The 21,452-nt window shown below is 31.7% G+C and overlaps 1 protein-coding gene across 4 annotated transcripts in view; it reads left to right on the forward strand.

Moving 5' to 3' along the window:
* Rps6ka6 (ribosomal protein S6 kinase A6) overlaps nt 1-21,452 on the forward strand; it is a 116,607-nt gene that overhangs the window by 56,790 nt on the left and 38,365 nt on the right. For all 4 annotated transcript variants that reach the window (XM_070040126.1, XM_070040124.1, XM_070040123.1 and 1 more), the window contains 9 exons: nt 353-434; nt 1,096-1,176; nt 2,818-2,897; nt 15,719-15,825; nt 16,088-16,125; nt 16,873-17,015; nt 19,414-19,484; nt 19,718-19,806; nt 20,601-20,659. In XM_070040126.1, the coding sequence (XP_069896227.1) occupies nt 353-434; nt 1,096-1,176; nt 2,818-2,897; nt 15,719-15,825; nt 16,088-16,125; nt 16,873-17,015; nt 19,414-19,484; nt 19,718-19,806; nt 20,601-20,659 (750 nt within the window). The remainder of the gene's footprint in view (nt 1-352; nt 435-1,095; nt 1,177-2,817; nt 2,898-15,718; nt 15,826-16,087; nt 16,126-16,872; nt 17,016-19,413; nt 19,485-19,717; nt 19,807-20,600; nt 20,660-21,452) is intronic.

Below are 21,452 nucleotides of genomic sequence, written 5' to 3' on the forward strand. Positions count from 1 at the left end.
AGAGCGCTTGCCTTGTATGCCAGAGGTCCTGGATTCGATTCTTCAGCACCACATAAGCAAAAAAAGAAAAAAGCCTGAAGTGGCGCTGTGGCTCAAGAGGTAGAGCGCTAGCCTTGAGCTGAAGAGCTGAGGGACAGCGCCCAGGCCCAGAGTTCAGGCCCCACGACCGGACCCCCCCCCCAAAAAAAAGCAGACACCCTGAAAACATTACAGGAAGGAATAGGAGAAACTCTAGCGCACCTTGGCACAGGCTGAAATTTTCTAAACACCTATAACATAAGGGTCAACATTTAAAAAATGGCTTGGACTAGGAATTCTACTATTGTTTTTCTTTTTTAACTTCCCCTTTTAGGTTTTTCTTGTGAGAAAAAAGACTGGTCCTGATGCTGGGCAACTCTATGCAATGAAGGTGTTAAAAAAGGCTTCTCTAAAAGGTAGAAAATTAACATTTATTAAATTAGAATTTTGTAACTCTTATTTGAAGAATAATGGTATCTGAGAAACATATTGTGCATTGCTTTTATGAGGTGAATAATTCTATAATAATGTTAACTATTAAAGTTTTCTGGCTAGTAAGTAATCCTAGGGTTTAATATTCAGATATGCCTTAATTTATTGGGAGAGTATCACAGTAAAAGATTAATACTTAGCAAAGTGGTGTATTACATTTAATTCACTAAGAACTTACCAGTTTTATTAATCTGCATTCTTTTTTCTAATTTCCATTTTTCCTGTTTTATCAGTGTTTGTATTGCATATGGAGAAAGTACAACCACCTGCATATACATACATACATGTACTATCTTGTACACTGTAGTAAAATACTATTAAGTTCACTTTTAATTAATAAATCCATTTGAACAATTAAAACCTAATGTATAATGCACATTAGCCAAATACCTATTTATGCCACTTTAACTCGTTTCTAAACTAAACTTGTTGGCTTTCAGAGAACATTGTCATAATATGTGAATGCAGACACTAATTTAGTCATTTTTGATGTTATAGTTTAGTTTTTGATTGGCAAATTGTTGATCAGATGATTAATGAAATTGTGAATAAGTGACATATATTCAACTCTTATGTAATTTTTAGTTCGAGACAGAGTTCGGACAAAGATGGAGAGGGATATTCTAGTGGAAGTCAATCATCCGTTTATTGTCAAATTGCATTATGGTATGTAATTTTTTCTTATGACAGAGATTTAATATTTTAGATAACATATCAAGAAGTAAATACTTAAAATTTACTGAATTATGCTACAGTGAAATGCATTTATCTAAAATAAATATCAATATCTCGCTTTTACTTATAGTTGTTTGTCTTATTTGGGTAATATTTTTCTAGTACTATTTCTGTAGAGCTTTATACCATCAGTGACCTTAGGCTATAAACTACTGTAATTATTTATATAAAAAATTAGGTCTGGATGCCATTTGCTCATGCCTATCATCCTAGGTGCTCAGGAGGCTCAGATCTGAGGATTACAGTTCAAAGCCAGCCTAGGCAGGAAAGGCCATGAGACTTACCTCCAACAAACTGCTCAGAAAATGTCAGAAGTGATGCTGTGGCTCAAGTGGTAGAGTACTAGTCTTGAGCAAAAGAAGCTCAAGGACAGCAAGCACACAGACCCTGAGTTCAAGCTCCAGGAACAGCATGCGTGCACACACGCGCGCGTGCGCGCGCGCGCGCGCACACACACACACACACACACACACACACACACACACACACACAACTTCAGGTGTTTGATTAGAATGACTGTATTAATCTTATTTTCCTAGTTCTCTTTGAAGCTCATATAGTTATAGTAGTCTATGTGAACTATTAAACTTAGGAGGCGAAGGATATTATTTAAGAAACAGTGGATGTAATGGAGAATACATAAGCTTTGTGATCAAACTGACTTTGTATTATGACTTCTTTAATAACTTATTGCAGGGAAGAGACTATACACTATCGTTTTCTTGGGAAGTAAATGAGAGCTAGCTAGATAGATAAATTAAATCATTGGTGCAATCTATTATGTCAGTATCAGTTTAATTTTTAAGAAGTAGCTGATATTAACTCTATTCATACTATAATTTTTACATTTACCCAGTTATATTTATAAAAGGTCCCCAAGGATTTCTGATCCATTATCCTTTTATTCATTATTTCCCTAATGAAATAAAAGTGGTAGTATTTAAGGACTCATTTAAATCTTTACTATATCATTAGAATCGTAAATAAACACCTCTTGTGTGCAAAACACCATATTAAATGTAGTGAGCTATAGTAGTAATATAATCTCTGACCATGAAAAATTCATGATCTATAGAGGACATAGAAATGTAAATAAATTAATTGTACTGTCAGAGGTATAAAATATAGTGAAATCTCAAAAGCAGTGGCAAGTAATTTTGGTCAGGATGGGGCGATAAGAATGTTTTGGAGAAATGTGAACAGAGAGAAATTCTGAAAAATTTGGTAAAGGTGGTGTCATGTTAAGCTTTATAGAATCATTAAATTTTCAGTGGATTGTTGGGAGGCAAAGTAAAGGAAACTTCAGTAGAAAGTGGTGCCTCATGAATTTGGAAAATGGTAATCATAGAAGTATTCATGTAAAGCCACAAAGCTGATTATATTATAGGAAGGAATTTATAGCTATTTTAACACTCGATTAAACATGGGATTTAATTCTGAGATTGTTTTGCAACAACAGACCATGTGATAGTGTTTAGTGATAAAATTCTAAACAGATACGTTAATTAGGAAACACATTAAGCTTTTTAAAGCCTTTGAGATTGGTCTGTTATTATTATCATTTCTAATTAGCTTTTCAGACTGAAGGGAAGCTGTATTTAATACTGGATTTTCTCAGGGGAGGAGATGTCTTCACAAGATTATCCAAAGAGGTGAGTGTCTACTTATATATTTTAACTCTTATTTTATTGAAATGAAACTGAAATATTTTCCTATGGAAATTTTGATGATAATTTTTATATTTCATTGTATTGTGTCAGTTAATGGCTTTTTTATATGCTTGTCACTCAGATCATTTCTGAGTGCTATTCATTATTCTCTTAGATGTAAAAATGTAATGAATAACTTAATGAAGTAGATAGGAGTAAGCCTAGGAGTTTGGTTACTTAAGCTACCTAAATTATACTTGTAATAGTGCTTAATTTATTCACTTAAAATAGCATTGTTGTAATTTAATTGACATATAGTAAACTACACATATTTACACAATTTGATAAAAATTGACATTTATTTATACCTATGAAATCTTAATTTAAATAAAATAATTAGCATATTCACTATTTTCAAAAGTTTTCTTAGACATCCCTTTGTAATGCCTGCTTCATATACCAAACCCACTGAATCTGCTTTCTGTCAGTTTTTTTTTCTAAGTTTATATAAATGGAATCATACTTTGTATTTTTCTATCTGATTTAAATCAGGACAATTATTTTTATTTGTTCATGTTATATGTATCAGTATTTAATTCCTTTTCTTGCTGATTAGTAGTATCCATTTCTTTATTCACATGTTGATGGATGTTTTGAGCTGTTGCAGTTTTTGTGTATTATCAATAAAGCTGCTGTAAAAGTTCATGTACAGCTGATTGTATGGACATATATTTTCATTTCTCATGGGTAAACACCTCAGCGTATAATGACTAGGCCACATGGTAGGTGTATATTTTAACTTTTGAAGACACTGCCAAACTATTTTCAGAAGTGGTTATATAATTTTTATTTCCCAGCAGCAGCTTAAAAGGGTTTTATTGCTTTACATCCTTGCCAATAGTTGGTATGGTCAGTTTTTTATTGTGTTTCTAAATTTTATCACATTAAAGACTAATGCTGTTGGGCATCTTTTCTTGCACTTATTTGCCTATCTCCTTTAGTAAAATACCTTTTTAAACCGTTTGCCATTTTAATTGAATTGCTTATTCTCTTCCTACCTTTTGAGTTTTTCATTTATTTATTTTTATTGTTATTGTAAAGGTGATGTACAGAGTGGTTACAGTTCCATAAGTCAGGTAATGAGTACATTTCTTTTTGAAAGTATCTGCAAACAGCACATTGACCAGTGACTTATATTTAAAATAAATGAGAAGTCAGAATAACTACAGATTTCTCATTTATTTTAGATGTAAGTCGCTGATCATATATGCTATTTGCAAATACTTTTTTTAGGTTAGTGGTTTATCTTTTAAATGGCTTAATTGTATTTATTTTGAGCAGGAGAAGTTCATAAATTTTTGGTTGACAGTCCTAAGGCTTTAACTCAGGGCCTGGGAACTGTTCTTCAGCTTTTTGGTCAAGGCTAGTGCTCTACCACTTGAGCCATAAGCTCCGCTTCTGGTTTTTGGCTTGGAACTGCAATCCTTAGATCTCATCCTCTTTGGTAGCTAGGATAGATGTGAACCTCCAGCGCCTGGTTTAATTTTTAATGTCCTATTTAAAAAATATTTGCCACATATTTACTGAGAATTTTCTCCTATGTATTCTACAAGGTTTGTAGTTTAGGTTTTAACAATTTAGATTTCTGATTTGAGTTCATTTTAATGTGGTTATAGGTTTGTGTTGAAGTGTTTTTTATATAAATAGTAATGCCAGGTGTTCTGGCATTATCACTGGAAAAGACTGCCCTTTCTTTAATGAATCATCTTACATTTTTGTTGAAAATCAGTTTACCATATATATGAAAGTATTTCTATTTTATTGTTTTCATTGATATTTTTGTCTGTCTTTATGATAGATTATTACTGCTTTGATTATTGTACCTCTAGAGTATATTGTGAAGTAAGCTATTGCATTCCTTCAGCATTTTTGACTTTCTTTTGGAATATTGTTTGACTCTTATCTGTTTCCAGGTCAATTTTGTTTCTTTTGTATGTTCTTCCCCCTGTTGTCACTGTATTTGATTCTGGTGCCCTGCATCTTGCATATACATTTTTCTAATTTGGGGAGGGGAAGGGAAATAACAAAATGCTGAAATAAGGATAAGATTGAACCATTGTAACAATGAGAGGTACAACTTCGGGGGTGGGAGGGTGGTAGACAGGAGTTGGAGAGATGGGGAGGGAAGGGATGGTAGGGCAAAAACAAAGTAGCAGGTAACAATGCTTGATAGGAAATGTACTTATTACCCTATGTTAACCCTCTGTACAGTATCTTTATGATAAAAAATTTAAAAAACAAAAAAATCAAATTTTTACTTTCTAAAAAAGCTTTCTTAAATTTTTATTGAGATTACATTGCACATATAGGTCCCTTTGCAGAAAATTGACAATATTGAGCCTTTCTATAAACATGATTTTCTTTTCTACTTATTTAGTTCTTGATTAATTTCTATTGGCAATTAATTGTTTTCAATAAATGTCTTATACATTTTTCATATTTATCTTTTAATGGTTACTATGTTTAAATTTTGTTTTGCATAGATTGATTTCTTAATTTCAATTTCAAACCAATGGATAACCAATAGACTTTTCTAATATTGAGAATAGTGATATTATATAATTTATATAAACTTATTACTGTATTTCTAATTTTCTAAGGCTTTTAAATTTGTTACCTGTAAACAAAGAATTTCAGTTCCTTTCCATTATAGATGTTAATTATTTTTTTTATTTTTACTTGTTCTTGAGCCTCCAGTCTGATGTTGAATAAAATTGGTGGGCACAAACTGTCTTGCCTTGTTTCTGACCTTACAGTAAAGAATAATTTCATCATAAATTTTAAAGGTCAATTTGGCTACTTTTGTATGACTTTGCTTACGCTAAGTTCCCGTCTCTTAATATGTTTTTAATGGGTATTAAATCTCATAAAAATTGTCTCAACTTATTGAAATAATTTCATTTTCAACTTTAGTCTCTAGTGGGATCACGTTACACTATTTGACTGACAAATATTGATCCAACCTTACATTTGTAGATGAATCCCACTTAGTCATGATATATTATCACTTTTGGAATATTGCTGAATGACATTTTCTAAAAATTATGCATTTTTGCCTCTTTTTATGAGGAATAGTTTACTATAATTTTGACTTTGTACAATGATACTGATATGAGGAGGATTTTTCTTTCAAATTTTTTCTGGAAGAGTTTATACGTTTAATAATAATTGCTCTTACATATTTGATAGAATTTATCAGTAAGGCCCTTTGGCCCTGGAAGTTTCTTTGTAGAAAGGTAGTTAACCAAAATTTCAATTTATGTAATAGATTTAGATTTATTTTTTGTTTTTCTGTGAATTTGATATAAGTAATATACCTGTTTCATCATTATCAAATTTATAAACATAAAGTTTTTTATTGTTCTCGTGTGTGTGTGTGTGTGTGTGTGTGTGTGTGTGTGTGTGTGTGTATGTGTGTGTGTGTGTATGATAGTACTAGGTTTTGAATTTAGAGCCTGGGCACTGTCCCTTAGCTTTTTCTGCTCAATTCTAGCTAGTACTTTACTATTTGAGCCACATCTGTACTTCCAGCCTTTTGCTGGTTAATTGGAGATGATTCAAAGACTTTCTTGCCCAGGCTGGCTTTGAACTAAAATCTTCAGATCTCAGCTTTCTGAGTAGCTAGGATTACAGGATGTGCCTCCGTCACCTGGCTTAACTTTTTTTTCTTTCCTTTTTTTTTCATAGCTGCAAGATCATAGCTGTCACTATTGTAATTTCTTAGTTATTTGTCTTCTCTTTTTTATCCTACTAAACCTGGTTAAAGGCTTATCAGTTTTTTTAAATCAAAAAACAGCTTTTATGGTCTGAGAATGTAGTATAGCTCGTATAGCTCAATGGTTGAGTGCTTGCCTAGCATGCATGAGACAGTTTTTGGCTGCATTGATTTTCTGTTGTAATTTCCAGTGTCGATTCCATTGTATTTTACATTCATCTTTAATATTAGATCTTCTGTGTACTACTTTTTTTTGTTCAAAAGATGGAAGTTGAGATTATTGATGTGAGGTTTTATGGGTATTTATTATTTACAAATTCTCTTTAACTGCTGCTTTCAAGTCAACCCACAAATTTTATGTCATTTTTTTTCTTAATTTGGGATACTTTATAACTTTCTTTATTTCTTTGGTTCATTGAGTAGATTTATGTTATTAATTTAGATTGTTTTCCAGTATCTCTATTATTGATTTTTAACTTAATGTCATTATAGTCATGAAACACACTTTCTCTGACTAGAATCTTCTTAAACTTACACTTTCTTTATGGTACAGGATCAACTATCTATTAGTACATACATATGAACTGAGAATATACACCATTTTAGGAGACTATATGTATTCTGTTGGGCAAAGTAGAATAAATATTTTTAGATCAGGGGAATGTTCATTTGGGCTGGAATTAGGACTGCTATATTTTTTCTAATTTTCTACCTGCTTGTTTTGCATACAACAATATTATTAATGTGCAATAGTTATATGTGTTTTTAATTTCTGAGACAGATTAAAAACTATAATTATTGATTAGTTTATTTCTTGTTTCTGTCAAGGTTTGCTAAAGTGTTTCAAACTTTTGTTAGTAGGTATATAAACTATCTGTTGCTTCTTAATGAATTTTTTACTTTAATTTTATTGTCAAGGTGATGTACAAAGGGGTTACAGTTACATAAATAAGGTAGTGAGTACATTCTTGATGAATTTTTATCATTATGAGATGACTTTATCCATTTTTTTACTCTGAAATGTACATTGACATCAATCATTCCAGCTACATTAAAATTAGTATTACTGTAGTCTTTTTCCATATATTAACTTTCACCTTATTTATACATACATATGCATATATGCATGTATCTATCTATCTATCTATATATCTATATATCTATATCTATATCTATCTATATCTATCTATCTATCTATCTATCTATCTATCTATCTATCTATCTATCTATCTATCTATCTATATATATATATATGGGGCTGTTTTTGCAGTTCTGGGACTTGTGAGCTCAGAGCCTTGTGCTTTTTAGGAAAGTGCTCTTCCGAGTAAGACATATTTTAGTTTGTGTTATTTAAGGAAATGAATATAATAGTTTCTTCATTTTTTATCCAATCTGAATATGTGTTTTAATTGAGATGTTAATCTTGTTATATATGTATTATTATCATTATAGTAGGATTAAATATATCTTCTTTCTTTTTACTTATTTTTTGTCAGTTCTGAGGTTGAATCTTGGACCTTGTGCTTGTTATGCCAGGACTGTACCACTTTAACCATGTCCTCTACTGCAGTCACTTTTTGTCTGTGTGTGCCAGAATTAGAGCTTGAACTCAGTATCCTAACACTGTCCCTTAGTTTCTACACTCAAAGCTGGTGTGCTACTACTCAAACCAAACCTCCACTTCTTGATTTATGATGATTAATTTTAGATAAACGTCTCATAGACTTTTCTGTCCTGGCTGTCTTTGAACCATGATCTCAGCCTTCTGAGTAGCTAGGATAACTGATATGAGCCATCAGTGCCCAGCTTCTGCACTTTTTAAGCATCATATGATTTGGTATTTTTCTTTCTTTTTCTGGCTTCTTGTTTCTTAAATTTCATTTTATTGCTGCTGTTAGCATTGATTTTAACACTTTCCTTGGTTATTTTAGTAGTTGGTTTAGTGTTTTCTACTATGGATCTTTTTTGTTGTTGTTGTTGGTTGTGGGGCTTGAACTCTGGGTCTGGGTGCTGTCCCTCATCTCTTCAGCTGAAGGCTAGCACTCTACCACTTGGCCACAGCACCACTTCTGGTTTTGTGAGTGGTATATTGGAGATAAGAGTCTCACGGACTTTACTGCTGGGGCTGGCTTTGAACTACGATCCTCAGATCGCAGCCTCCTGAGGAGCTAGTATTACAGGCATGAGCCACCGGCGCCTGGCCTCTACTATGAATCTTTAACATGGGATTAGTAAACTATGATCTTCGGGCCAAATTGGCTAGTTACTTTTCTTCATAAATAAAGTTTTATTTCAGTATGTCCATATACATTTGTTTAACTGTTATTCATGACTTCTTTCCTATTTCCATGGCAGTTCATTTTCATGATCTTTTTGCTTATTTCTTTGTTTTTAATGTTTCTAAGATAGGATCTTTTTTATTGTAAAAGTGTTGTACAGAGGGGTGACAGTTACATAAGTAAGGTAATGAGTACATTTCTTTTCAAACAGTTTTATCCCTTCCTTCGTTTTCTTCAGCTTTGCCTTCTCCCAGCCAAAGTTCATTTCCAACATAGTGTCTAGTGGGTATTGCAGTTGAATTGGTTCATCTTTGTCCCACCATTTCTGTGATTCTCCTTCCCTTCCTCAAATCAGATAAACTTGCATATAAGACAAAGGATACTGAAATCAGCAACTGTGACCACAGGGGGTGAGGGGTATAAACCAGAGGAGACAAAAACGAAAAAGAAAATAAATAACTGCTAACAGTACACTTAAAAAAAAAAACATAAAAATCCTCTTGTTTCCATGTTGTGGAGATCATTTTGATTAGCATCATAAAATGGTTTTGATGTGGTGTTCACACTAGTCTTGAATTTTCAATCTTCCTCAAGGCAGAGCCACCTGAGTGCTAGGCTTACAGGCAGGCTATGGTCATTTTTAATTTATAGTAGACATTGGGAATTTAATTTTCTTGCAATACTTTTGTCACTTTTATCAGTTTGGTGTTGATTTTTTTCTCTAATGCTGAGAACTGATTGCAGGGTGTTATACTTGTTAGGAAACTAAGTACTCTGATACTGAGTGACAGCCACAGTTATGGATCTTTTAAGTTCTGTCTTATGGAGCTAGAGCAATATTTAGATTGGGCCAAATTTTTCCTCAATATTGAAGCATTACTCTCTTACTTATTCAAACCAACATTTTTTTAAAAATTATGAGGCTATTTATTTTCATTATTGATCATAGGAGCTAACCTCATTCTTTTGAGGTCAGTGGTTTCTTTTAATGCCTTAGAATTGATGTTTTGTTTTGTTTTGTTTTTTTCTTGAGCTCAAGTAGTAAGTTCCCTCTTGTCACGATTGGCAAATTGTTACTGAATTGGTGTTGTTTTTTTTAATTATTAGGTAGTGAGTATTTTGTATTGCTATGAATAATAATTATCTTCAATCTGGGATTTTGAACTAATTTGATTCTTTCACTTTATAAAAAAATGTTAAAACAGACTTCTAAAATTTATTTTCCACTACAGAATTTAATTGATATTACTCTTTTTCTACTGTTGTAGTGAAACCCTCTGATTATTTTGTCTGATTTTCTGTGTATGAAGTTTTTTGCTGGCAGAAGGTCAGAAAATGTTTATGGACTAATATGAGTTCCATGAGTTGGCTCCTATAATTCTTAGTTCCTTGCTCAGGGTAATATTTCATTCACATTAGATTATTACCAAAGTTCTTTTCAAAAATTTCCTTTTCTCCAGTACTCTATTCTATTAATTCCTTGCTCCTTGTACCAGAATCGTGATTTTATCTCATTAATCCAGGAAGTCTTCTTCTGGACTTCACTTTAATTATCCATATCTACATTATACACGGAAACTCTTTCTAGGTAGTAAGTTAGAACAATTATAGTGGATACACTATTTATTCCTCATCTCTCAGTATTCACTGTCCTTTGTTGCCTGATGTCTTGAAAAATATTGTTTCATGTATTTTGTCCTATGTTTTTGATATTTAAGACAAGAGAATAAAAAATATCATTGTCTACTTCATTTTGTCTTGAAATGCTACTCTGAGAGCAGGTCTTTAATTGAATATTAGTAATTCAACACCACACTTCCAGAATTCACACTGATAAATGTCTGAAAGTTACCATTGATTCTTAGACCTACAGAACTTGTGAAAAAGGAACTATGTGATTTTAGGATGCTGAGTACCAAAGTGGCTTATACAGGTCTACTTACGTTGTATAATGTGTCACATATCACTAGATATTGTATTGGTCTATTTTTTTACTATAGAATAGAATTGACTATGTGATAGGATCTGTCTAGAATGCTCTTCCCAAATGGGTCTTTCAAGAATCTTTTAAAAAGTTAGTCCCAATGCATTGAGGGTCAAAAGTAAATCAAGGGACCAGCATTCATGATTTTTTGTGTTAGATTGTAGCAGTATCATGAATGTTTTTTGGAAAGTTCATTCTTATAGTCATTTCTAATTTTCTTTTAAACTCTTCAGACCTCCATTCTCGATGTGGGACTATCTAAACTCATACTAGCACAGAGATGCAGTCAGTAAGTTTTGATTCCTAAGTCTGGAATATTAGGTAAGAGCAAGCATTTAAAATGCATTTCCCCAAAAACAATAAATTAGTTTATTCATTGAACAGGCTTTAAAAAATTAGTACTCCATAGGGAGTAGTTTGTTGATTGTATTTTGCTTTTGACTTATTCTTTATACTTTAGAAATAAACTTTTAAAATATATTTTGTATGTATAAAGGAATTTTATAATGTATGTTGTTTATATTTTGCAGGAAAAGGTACTTCCCCAAACTTTCTCTCTCCAAATACATAGTCAAGTGTACATGTACACAAGTGCACAGTGCACATATAAATAAATAAAACTCTTAAACTATGGCCTGCTTTGCTACTATCAAGAAAATACGTCAGAAACATTATTTTAAAACAGTTCTATTATTTATTATTGACACCAAAAAAACACAACTGAATGAATGTGAGTGTATTTGAAATAGACATTATTTTATAGTTTATCCAGAAAAGTTGATAAACACTAAGGTCTTTTGAAAAGTCTTATGAGCAACCTTTCTTTGCTCTACCTGTTTAAAACTCTTTTGTTCTTATAGATAAGGCCTGTCTTTGTAGCCCCTAAAAGCCTCTAACTCGGGATGCTACTGATTTCAGCTTTCAAATTGCTAAGATTACAGGTGTGAACCATAATACCCAACTTTTTAAAATTTCTATAATCAAAACTTATAGTATCAGCACAAGATTAGAAACATATTGTATAGCCTAAGAATATTCTCTTGTATAGGACTTAATATGGATAAAGTAAGAATCACAAATTAGAGACAAAGAGATGTGTTATTTAGTGAACAGTATTCAAGTAACTGGTTATATATATCAAAAAGTCATTTGAAAATATCTTCTCTACCACATTCAAAAGTAAATTTTACCTATATTAAAGAAAAATTACTCGACACCAGTCATTACTCAGAGCCTGTAATCCTAGCTACTCAGGTAGCTGAGAACAGAAGGATCATTGTTGGAGGCCAGCTCAGTTAGAAAATTCCATTTGACTCTTATTTCCAAAATAACCTGGAAAAAAGCAGGGTTGGAAGCTTGGCCCAAGTGATGAGTGCCAACCTAATAAGCATGCAGCCCTGAGTTCAAACCCTAGAATATATCCCCTACCCACATGAATATATTCTAAAAGAAAATGCAGTTGACAATTGAATGTTAAAGATATTGTTAAGCACTTAATGAAGGCAAACCATACAGAAGTGATAAATTCGTATACATAAAATTAAGAACTATTCAACATTAAAAACTATGAAAAGTTGGAAAATATTTGCAACTAATATGATGGAGAAATTACATTTTTGTATTTAAAAGATTTGTACCAATTGACCAAAACACTAAGTTCCTAATGGCAAATGGGCAAAAATGCAGCTGTTAATTCTTTAAAAAATAGGATGCTAAGCATGAAAAATACTCATCCTAAAAAGAACTTAGTAATGCCATTTTATCAAATTTAAGAGTAGAACTTTGTGATGCCCTTTTAATTTATCAAATTTAAAAAGTATTCTTGAAAGAGTATATTCATTGCTGTCAGAGCTGTGGTAAGACATATGCCTTTATAAACTGCTGATAGTAGTGGAAACTATTGTAATTTTAAAAATAATTTTGTTGTATATATTAGGAATCTTAGACTATGCTTCTCTATCTAGTGTTTACTGTTTTATTTCTTAAGAATTTACTTTGGGGAAATAAAAAAAGTGATGCATATTATTTTTTTTTTGTGGGTCTTGGGGCCCATAGGCTTGGGTTCTATGCTGTGCTCTTCAGCTCAAGGCAAGTGCTCTTCCGCTTGAGCCACAGCACCACTTCTGGTTTTCTAGTGATTAATTGGAGATAAAAGTCTCATGGACTTTTCTGCGTGGGCTGTATTTGAACTGTGATCCTCAGATCTCAGCCTCCTCAGTAGCTAGGATTACAGGCATGAGCCACTGGCACCTGGCTAAAAGTTTTTTTAAACATGAAAAAAATGGAACTAACTTAATTTTCCAGAAGGAGAATGTTCAGGTAAATCATGGGAAATTGATTGACAGTGTGCATCTATTGAAAATGTTCTTAAATTAGTTTGAAAGCTATTAATGATAATTATAATATTGAATGGAAAGGACACTTTTAAATACTACATATAGTATTATTTAAACTGTGCTAAAATACACATTCATAACACATTTATATACAAATAATTTGAAGGACATAATAATGTTTTTCTTTCTATTGGAATTTTGGATGGTTTTCATTTTAGAGCAAAATAGGAAAGTTACTGATATAAAACCTAAAACTTAGGGGAAATTTAGCATATATATGATAGAAGTAATTTCTGGTGAAATCAGTATCTCTGATTTCAAATCCTGAACTTCCCTGTGTTGTGCTAGATAAATTATTTAATCTCTCTGAAATTTGGTCCATGTCTAAGAGGCTTGTTAACATCTGTCTTAAAGAGTTTAGAAAAATTTAATACCAGAGTAAATATACAGTAATGGCACATAATTAATTATACCTAACTCATACTTATCTCTTAGTAAGTTCTCGTTTTGTGTCCATAATGAGATTCCTCATAAAGACAACTTTATGATAAGATAGAAGATTTGATCTAAAATGTAACAAGATGACATTTCTTCCTTTGGAGTCATTTGTTTCATGAACATTTTGATTGTACTTGTCCAGAGGTTAAATAAGTAACAAGTATTTATATTCTTAATAAAATTTCAAGTATAAGTGATATTGTTATATTTCTACCATTATAATATTTAAACCAGGAACTGGTAGCTCATGCCTGTAATCCTAGCTGCTCTGGAGGCTGAGATCTGAGGACCACGGTTTGAAGTTAACCAGGGCAAAAAGTCCCTGTGATGCTCTTATGTCCAATCAATCACTCAAAAACCGGAAGTGGCACTGTGGTTCAAAGTGCTAGAGCAAGGGCTGGGGGTTTAGCCCCGCGGAAGGGCGCCTGCCTGGCGCGCGCAAGTCCCTGGGTTCGGTCCTCAGCCCTGGAAAAAAAAAAAGACACAAAGTGCTAGAGCACTATCCTGGAACAAAAAGTGCTCAGGGACAGCTCCCCGGCCCTTTACACCCCACAACCGACAAAATAATAATACTGAAATTAATACCCCTGAAACTTAAATAATAAAGAATATTTTTCTAATGTTTAAAAAAATAGAAGAAATACCTAAAACTAACTTTACAGTGCTCATTCTTTGGAATTTTACTAGTAGCCTGAGTCTGCTTTGTGAGGTGCAGTAGCCATAATGCTAAGTGATGAAGATGCTTTTAAGATTGTGCATTTCTTTTCAAACTTTGAGGTTTACTAACAATCTAGAGTAACTCATCTATAGAAAAAAATTTTTTCTAATGTGAAGTCCTTGGTAAATTCAAAATATTACACCTAATAGTTTAGTAACTTCCAATTTTTATGTGTAAGTTAACACTCAGGGATGACTAGATTAAAAACCTGTAGTTATAATACCATCAGATTGCACATAAAACATTTTAGAAAACATTTTTTTTTTTTTTGTCGGTCGTGGGGCTTGAACTCTGGGCCTGGGCGTTGTCCCTTAGTTCTTCAGCTCAAGGCGAGCGCTCTACCACTTGAGCTACAGCGCCACTTCCGGTTTTTCCGGTGGTTTTATTGGAGATAGGAGTCTCATGGTCTCTCCTGCCCGGGCTGGCTTTGAACCGCGATCCTCAGATCTCAGCCTCCTGAGTAGCTAGGATTACAGGCGTGAGCCACCAGTGCCCGGCTTAGAAAACATTTTTATATAAATAAATTTGATTCTCACAACAATTTTGTGAGGTATACAGAGTAGATAGCCTTATTCTATTATAAGTAATTCATAGTAGATAGACTTATTAGTAAAAATAATGCCCAAAGGAAGGACTAAGAAATATGTCTCTAAATGTGATTTCAAGGCAGTGAATGATTGAGGAAAACTGTGTAATTAAATTGATATACTTTACTAATAGAAGTGTTGGACCTACCTCATATGTCAAAGATGAGTATAGAATTTTGCATAGAATTCTGTGCAATAGGTTAGTAATTTAACAACTTCCAGTGGTATATTAGAAGTAGTATAACTGAAAAAAGTGAAATCTCTTGATAGTGTAGTCTAACTGAAAAAAAGTGAAATCTCTTGACAAGTAATAACAGTCAAATTAATTTCTAGTGTTGAAACAAAGAATCCTGAATACTTGAAGTACCATGAAGACATTACTATGCTGGTATTATGGGATTAATCATTAGAATATATAAATTATTTGCAGCACTTGGGTAAAATAAGAGAGAAACAGCTCCTTTTTCAGTAGGATTTACATGTAGAAATTTCCTTTCTATGTTATAGCTAATAATTATGCCAGTCAAGTAAGTTGTTGATTATGCTTATATTCTGTTTGCCCTGATTTGACACTCTGCTGGTTTCTAAAGAAATACATATAAAAATAACATTGGAAGAAAGGTCACACAAATTCCTATTTTTTATAGGTTCTGTTTACAGAGGAAGACGTGAAATTCTACCTCGCAGAGCTAGCTCTTGCTTTGGATCATCTACATCGATTAGGAATTGTATACAGAGACCTGAAACCAGAAAAGTAAAGCTGTATTTTATTTGACTCTCTTTTCTCTATATTTTTCTCAATTAACTGTTTAGTAGCATACTGTTTATATGAAATTATACATAAATTATATAATTACATGAAGTTTATTTGTAAAAAGTAATCTTCATAAGACATATCTTGATTATAAGTTGGTAATTTGACATTTTTAAACATAGCAAGCTTACAATATTTTTGTATAAATATTTCACATGAAATATTTTATTATATTTTATTAAATGTGAATTTTGATTTGCAGCATTTTGCTTGATGAAATAGGACATATCAAGTTAACAGGTATGTAAATATCTATGCATTAAACCTATTGTTTTATATATTTCATTTTAAAACATTTTCTTGTCTGCTTTCTTTTTACTCTTATTTAAGTTACATTATATTTCATAAGGAAATGAGGTTCAGTTATAGGCTTAATTTTAAAAATATTATGATCATAATTTTTAAAAATACACAATAGGAGCACTGACCTAACTTAAGTATAGTTATTTAAAATGTTTTCTAGGTTAAAATGCTTTGTCTTAGTTTTGGTCTAGACAGAAAGATTTTTCTCATAGTAATCTCATTGAAATATAGTATTCCCTCCTTCCCCCTTTTCTAACTCTTGATACCTACTTATCTGTTCTATGTCTTTATGATTTTGTTATTTTTACAGTAGTATATCAACCAGCATTGTTGAGCTGTAGAATATTTTGAAAAGTATAAATTACTAACTCCATTTTATCTTATTTTTAAACTTAAAAAATCAATATGATAGCTTTTATTTGTTACTTGATTAAAATTATTGCTTCATATTTTATTCTAGACCTGAAAGCATTTATTTTGAAAGTGAGATTAATCTGAGAAATTGTTAAATGTTCTTTCAAAGTTTCTTTATGAAATGCAGGCTGGTTTCTGTTGGTCTAGTAGTAGCTTTCTTGAGAGTAATGCAGACCATTATAAAATGTTTTAGTGTTTAATTCATTATTTTGCTCCTTTAGGTATTCTTTGGTTACTGAAGTTTTAAATATATTTTTAATACTGTTGTAGATTTTGGACTCAGCAAGGAATCAGTAGATCAAGAAAAGAAGGCTTACTCATTTTGTGGTACAGTAGAGTATATGGCTCCTGAAGTAGTGAATAGGCGAGGCCATTCTCAGAGTGCTGATTGGTGGTCCTATGGTGTACTTATGGTATGCAGTAGTATTTTTCTTAATTATGCCAACATGTCATTAAGATTAGAATTTTATTTTAGTTCAAATTTTGGGACATGGCTAATAATAAAGAGGTTCTATTAATTCATAATTAATTTAAAATTTGTAATTGGCTAGCAGCCATACTGTAAAAATTGGAGTTTTAATGTTCTAAATTTTTCTAAATTAGCTACTGAAAAGAGAAATGACAAAATTGATTTATAAACCATTCATTTTTGAAGCTTAGAATAGGTGTGGCAGCTTCTAGATTTCATACTTTACCATATAGAATCCTATTACTCAGTTGTTTCAGGCATACCCTAGAAATACTGCCATCCTTTCAAAGAGAGAACTTGTATGTTATTTTTCTTATTCCTTAGTAAATAGCATAGTAGGCATTTAATAGATGCCTGTTGATGCATGTTGACTTAATTGTTACAAAATATGAAGCTTTGAATTTTCAGTGTTATGTAGAATAAGTAAACAGCAATCAAATCATGTAGAATTTATTTTCAAAATCTGATCATTCATTTTGCCCATTTATTACTCAATGACAACCTGTATGACACATCTATTAAAAACAAGCATTTTGGGAAGGTGGTAGGGTGAGAATTAATTCCAAATATAGTATTGGCATTTTTACTGACCTAAGACATATTCAGTCTCTTTAGGCAACAATTGGAATAACTAAACAAATTTCCCCACAATACCTTAGGTAAATTAAAGACAACTTCAGATAGGTTGAGGTAGGAAGAGTAGAGGAGGTTTAGCTTAGGCCCTGAAGAATGTGTAAATTTAAACAGTTTATGAAACAGTTTTGTGATCAAATTAGCAAAGGCTTGAAGAACCAGTTTAACTAGAGTAGTAAAGAATATGGGTAAAGGTGGAAGAAGTAAAACTGTACACTTCTAAACATTTTCATTTGGTTTTCTGGGTACTAGAAAACTATTGTAGATTATTAAAGAAGGTGGTAATTATTGAAAAATCTATTTTAGGAACATTAGCCTTTGTAGCATACTGGAAGCAGAAGAAACTAGAAACAGGGAGACCAAAAAGATTTTCTTAAAAGATAATTGTAAGATTATATAATTTTTATACAGGGGAAATCTTAACAGACATTACAAAGGAAATAGGAGTAAACTTTTAGCAGTAAATTAAGTGACACAAATAGACTGAGGAATAGAGTTGAAGATAGAATATGAAATATATGAAATTCAGTGGTATGAAAGAATGGTAGGTTAATACAAAAGAGATAGCTATGGCAACTTTAGTAGCTAACTCTTTAGTTAATGTTAGTGTTAAATTAGGAAAGAGTGGAAAGAATCAGAATCCTGTAGAGACCTCATTTAAATAGACAGACAGACAGACAGACAGACAGACAGACAGACAGACAGACAGATAGATAGATAGATAGATAGATAGATAGATAGATAGATAGATAGATAGATAGATAGATAGATAATTTACCCCTCTATTCACTTAGTTACTTCATATGGAGTTTCTTTCCATTTTTCTTCTATTTGTCACTACCACCTTTCTACCTCCACGCCCCAGTGATGGACCATGACTATAGATCAGGAATGGAAAACTGGACTTGTAGAGAGTTTGAGACTTGACTAATAGATTTGGAGTCATCAGGTTGCAGATGTGAGTGTGTTGAATGGAGTAACTTACATTTCAAATTTATATAAATGCATAGAAGACTGAGGTTAAAGTGATTATTGAAATAAATTTTGAAATTTAAATATTAGGTTTAAAAAGCTTTAATGATCTTTATTTTTAGACCTGATATTTTTATACTACTATTTAATCTAGCTCTCAAATTAGATCTATCTAGGAAGAAGTTTTGCTTATGCAAAGTACAAATATTTTTTTTATATAAAAGGCATCAGAGCACATATATGCATGTACTTATTACACTTAGTTTTCTACAATTTTTTAAAATTTATGTTCTTAAGAAAGTTGAAAGGCATTACAATGGTTAAATCTTCCTTGGGCATGTATAACTTTAAAATGCTTTGGTATATTTTTTTTTTCCTTTGCCATTATTATTATTTGCCTTGAAAATGCTGAATTTCTTATCTACAAGTCGTCTGTCACTTGAGCTTTATGGAGAGAATAGGATATCAAAAATTTACTTCCTGGACTAGAGATAAACTTAAGTGGCAGAGCGCCAGGCTAACAAGTACAAGGCCTTGAGTCAAAACCCCAGTACTGCCAAACAAATGTATTTTACACTTAAGTGACCTAATTTTCTGGTGCAATATGGATCTACTGTCATGTAAATCCTGCATTATATGATGATCCTTTTGTGCAATTCACAATGTTTTTTTAAAAAAATTTTCATATTTAATGTTTTGCTAAATTCACTGTGTGGTTACTTTTTCCTTTATTTTAGTTTGAAATGCTTACTGGTACTCTGCCATTTCAAGGTAAAGATAGAAATGAGACCATGAATATGATATTAAAGTAAGTATAGACACCATCTTTTTGTTTTTGGGAAAAGATTCTTGCTTTCAGTTTTGAAAAATGTAATTGGGGTCTTCAATTGAGGCATAAGAACATTTGTGAATGCCTGTTCCCTTCTGTCATTTAGGGATATTATTTGACATTAAAAAACCACTTTAAAAAATTCACTTTGAGTTTTCAACTTACAAATGTAACTAGAAGTAAGTGAATTATTCTAAAATCCTCTTTTTCAGAGCAAAACTTGGAATGCCTCAATTTCTTAGTGCTGAAGCACAAAGTCTTCTAAGGATGCTATTCAAAAGGAATCCAGCAAATAGATTGGGTATTGTTTATTTTCTTAGTTCTTATAACAGTATACTACATATTTGGAGATAGTTACTGTATCTTTACACTTTCCAGGTAAAGTTTGTTTCTTTTTGCTAAATATTTATACCTGGAATTGTACATTTTTTATTTTTATTCCTGAAACAATAAACTCAGATCCATGATGAAAACATGGTCTAGATAATATAAACTTTAAGGTATATTATTAGGTATGTAATATGGATTATTTCTTTTAAAATAACATATAGAATTTTAGATTGTATGTAAAACCCTTTTATAATATTTGTCCTTTTAAAGATAACTATTATATGCATCTTTATAGTCTTCAAAATAAACATTATTAAGTTATACTGCTCATGATTTTACCACTTTCTTTTAAGCCTATTCATAAATTGAAATGTGAACCTAATTATAATATATATGCCTGTATGTTAAAATTTTCACTACCATTTTTCATTGTAATTTTTAATTTGACATAAATATCAAGCCATAAGTTGAATTATAAAGAAAAATGTGCTGTTTTGTATGTTGAACATGATTTTATTTTACTTGAGAAACTCATTAGCATTTCCTGCTTCTCTGTGTAGTTCAATATGGGCACCATTGAGGTTTTTTTTTTTCCTTATGGTAAATGTGAAAGGAGCAATTAATAAAATGCCAGACGAGAAATAACAGGTGTTTTACTTCAAGGAATCTAAGAAATGTATGTCATTCCATTTATAGGTAGTAGCCTAGAAGCCAAATAACATGATAAATAAATCAGATGTATATAAATTACTTTTTTTTTTTTAGGTTCAGAAGGAGTCGAGGAAATCAAAAGACACCTTTTTTTTGCAAATGTTGACTGGAATGTAAGTTGGATAGGAAGTGTGATATTAATAATATGTTTATATTAAAATAAGCAAGAAGCAGGAGTGATAATAACTTTGTTGGTAAATATAATCCATTAATTTTATATTTAGTGAGATATTTTTATATATAGGCTTTGGTATATCATGATAATACCTAGAGCCAATAAATGAGTGGTTAATATTAGGTAAATTTTCGTTTACTTATTTAAATAGTTCAATACTATGCCCTTATTTGGGGAATAGGAGGAGGAAAAGAAAGGAATGGAGGACGAAAGCCTTAACAGATTCTTATAGGTAATGAATTGCAAAAAATTGAAACTGTAATTTAATTTCAGAAAATTCATTGCCACATATTCAAACAACTCAGGCTTAATAAAATTATATGTCTTGTTTATAAGTTTATCTGCTTGGAGGAGGGTAAAAAGGGAGGGGAGAAATGATGAGACAAAGGGTGAACAAATGCTGCAGTGATACTTAGTAGACACTATGTTGAAAATGAACTATACAACTTAGGGGGATGGGTAGGTGGGAAAAACTGAGAAAGCGAGGGAAGGGGTGACACTGTTCAAAAAGAAGTGTTTTCCTTACCTGAATACATGTATGTAACTCCTCTGTACATTCCCTTTATAATAACAACAAAAATACAGAGAATATGAAAAAGAAACAATGAGAAATTCTGTAGTTATAAAGAGTAATTACTTATGTTTCCCATCTCAGATTGATAATGTTTACCTTAGAAAAACATAATTTATTTGTTTAGTGCATATAATCATCAGAGCTAAGAATTTTTTTT

The sequence above is a fragment of the Dipodomys merriami genome, unplaced genomic scaffold (assembly GCF_024711535.1).
Source record: "Dipodomys merriami isolate MVZ:Mamm:240054 unplaced genomic scaffold, mDipMer1.0.p SCAF_3, whole genome shotgun sequence".
Taxonomy (NCBI): domain Eukaryota; kingdom Metazoa; phylum Chordata; class Mammalia; order Rodentia; family Heteromyidae; genus Dipodomys; species Dipodomys merriami.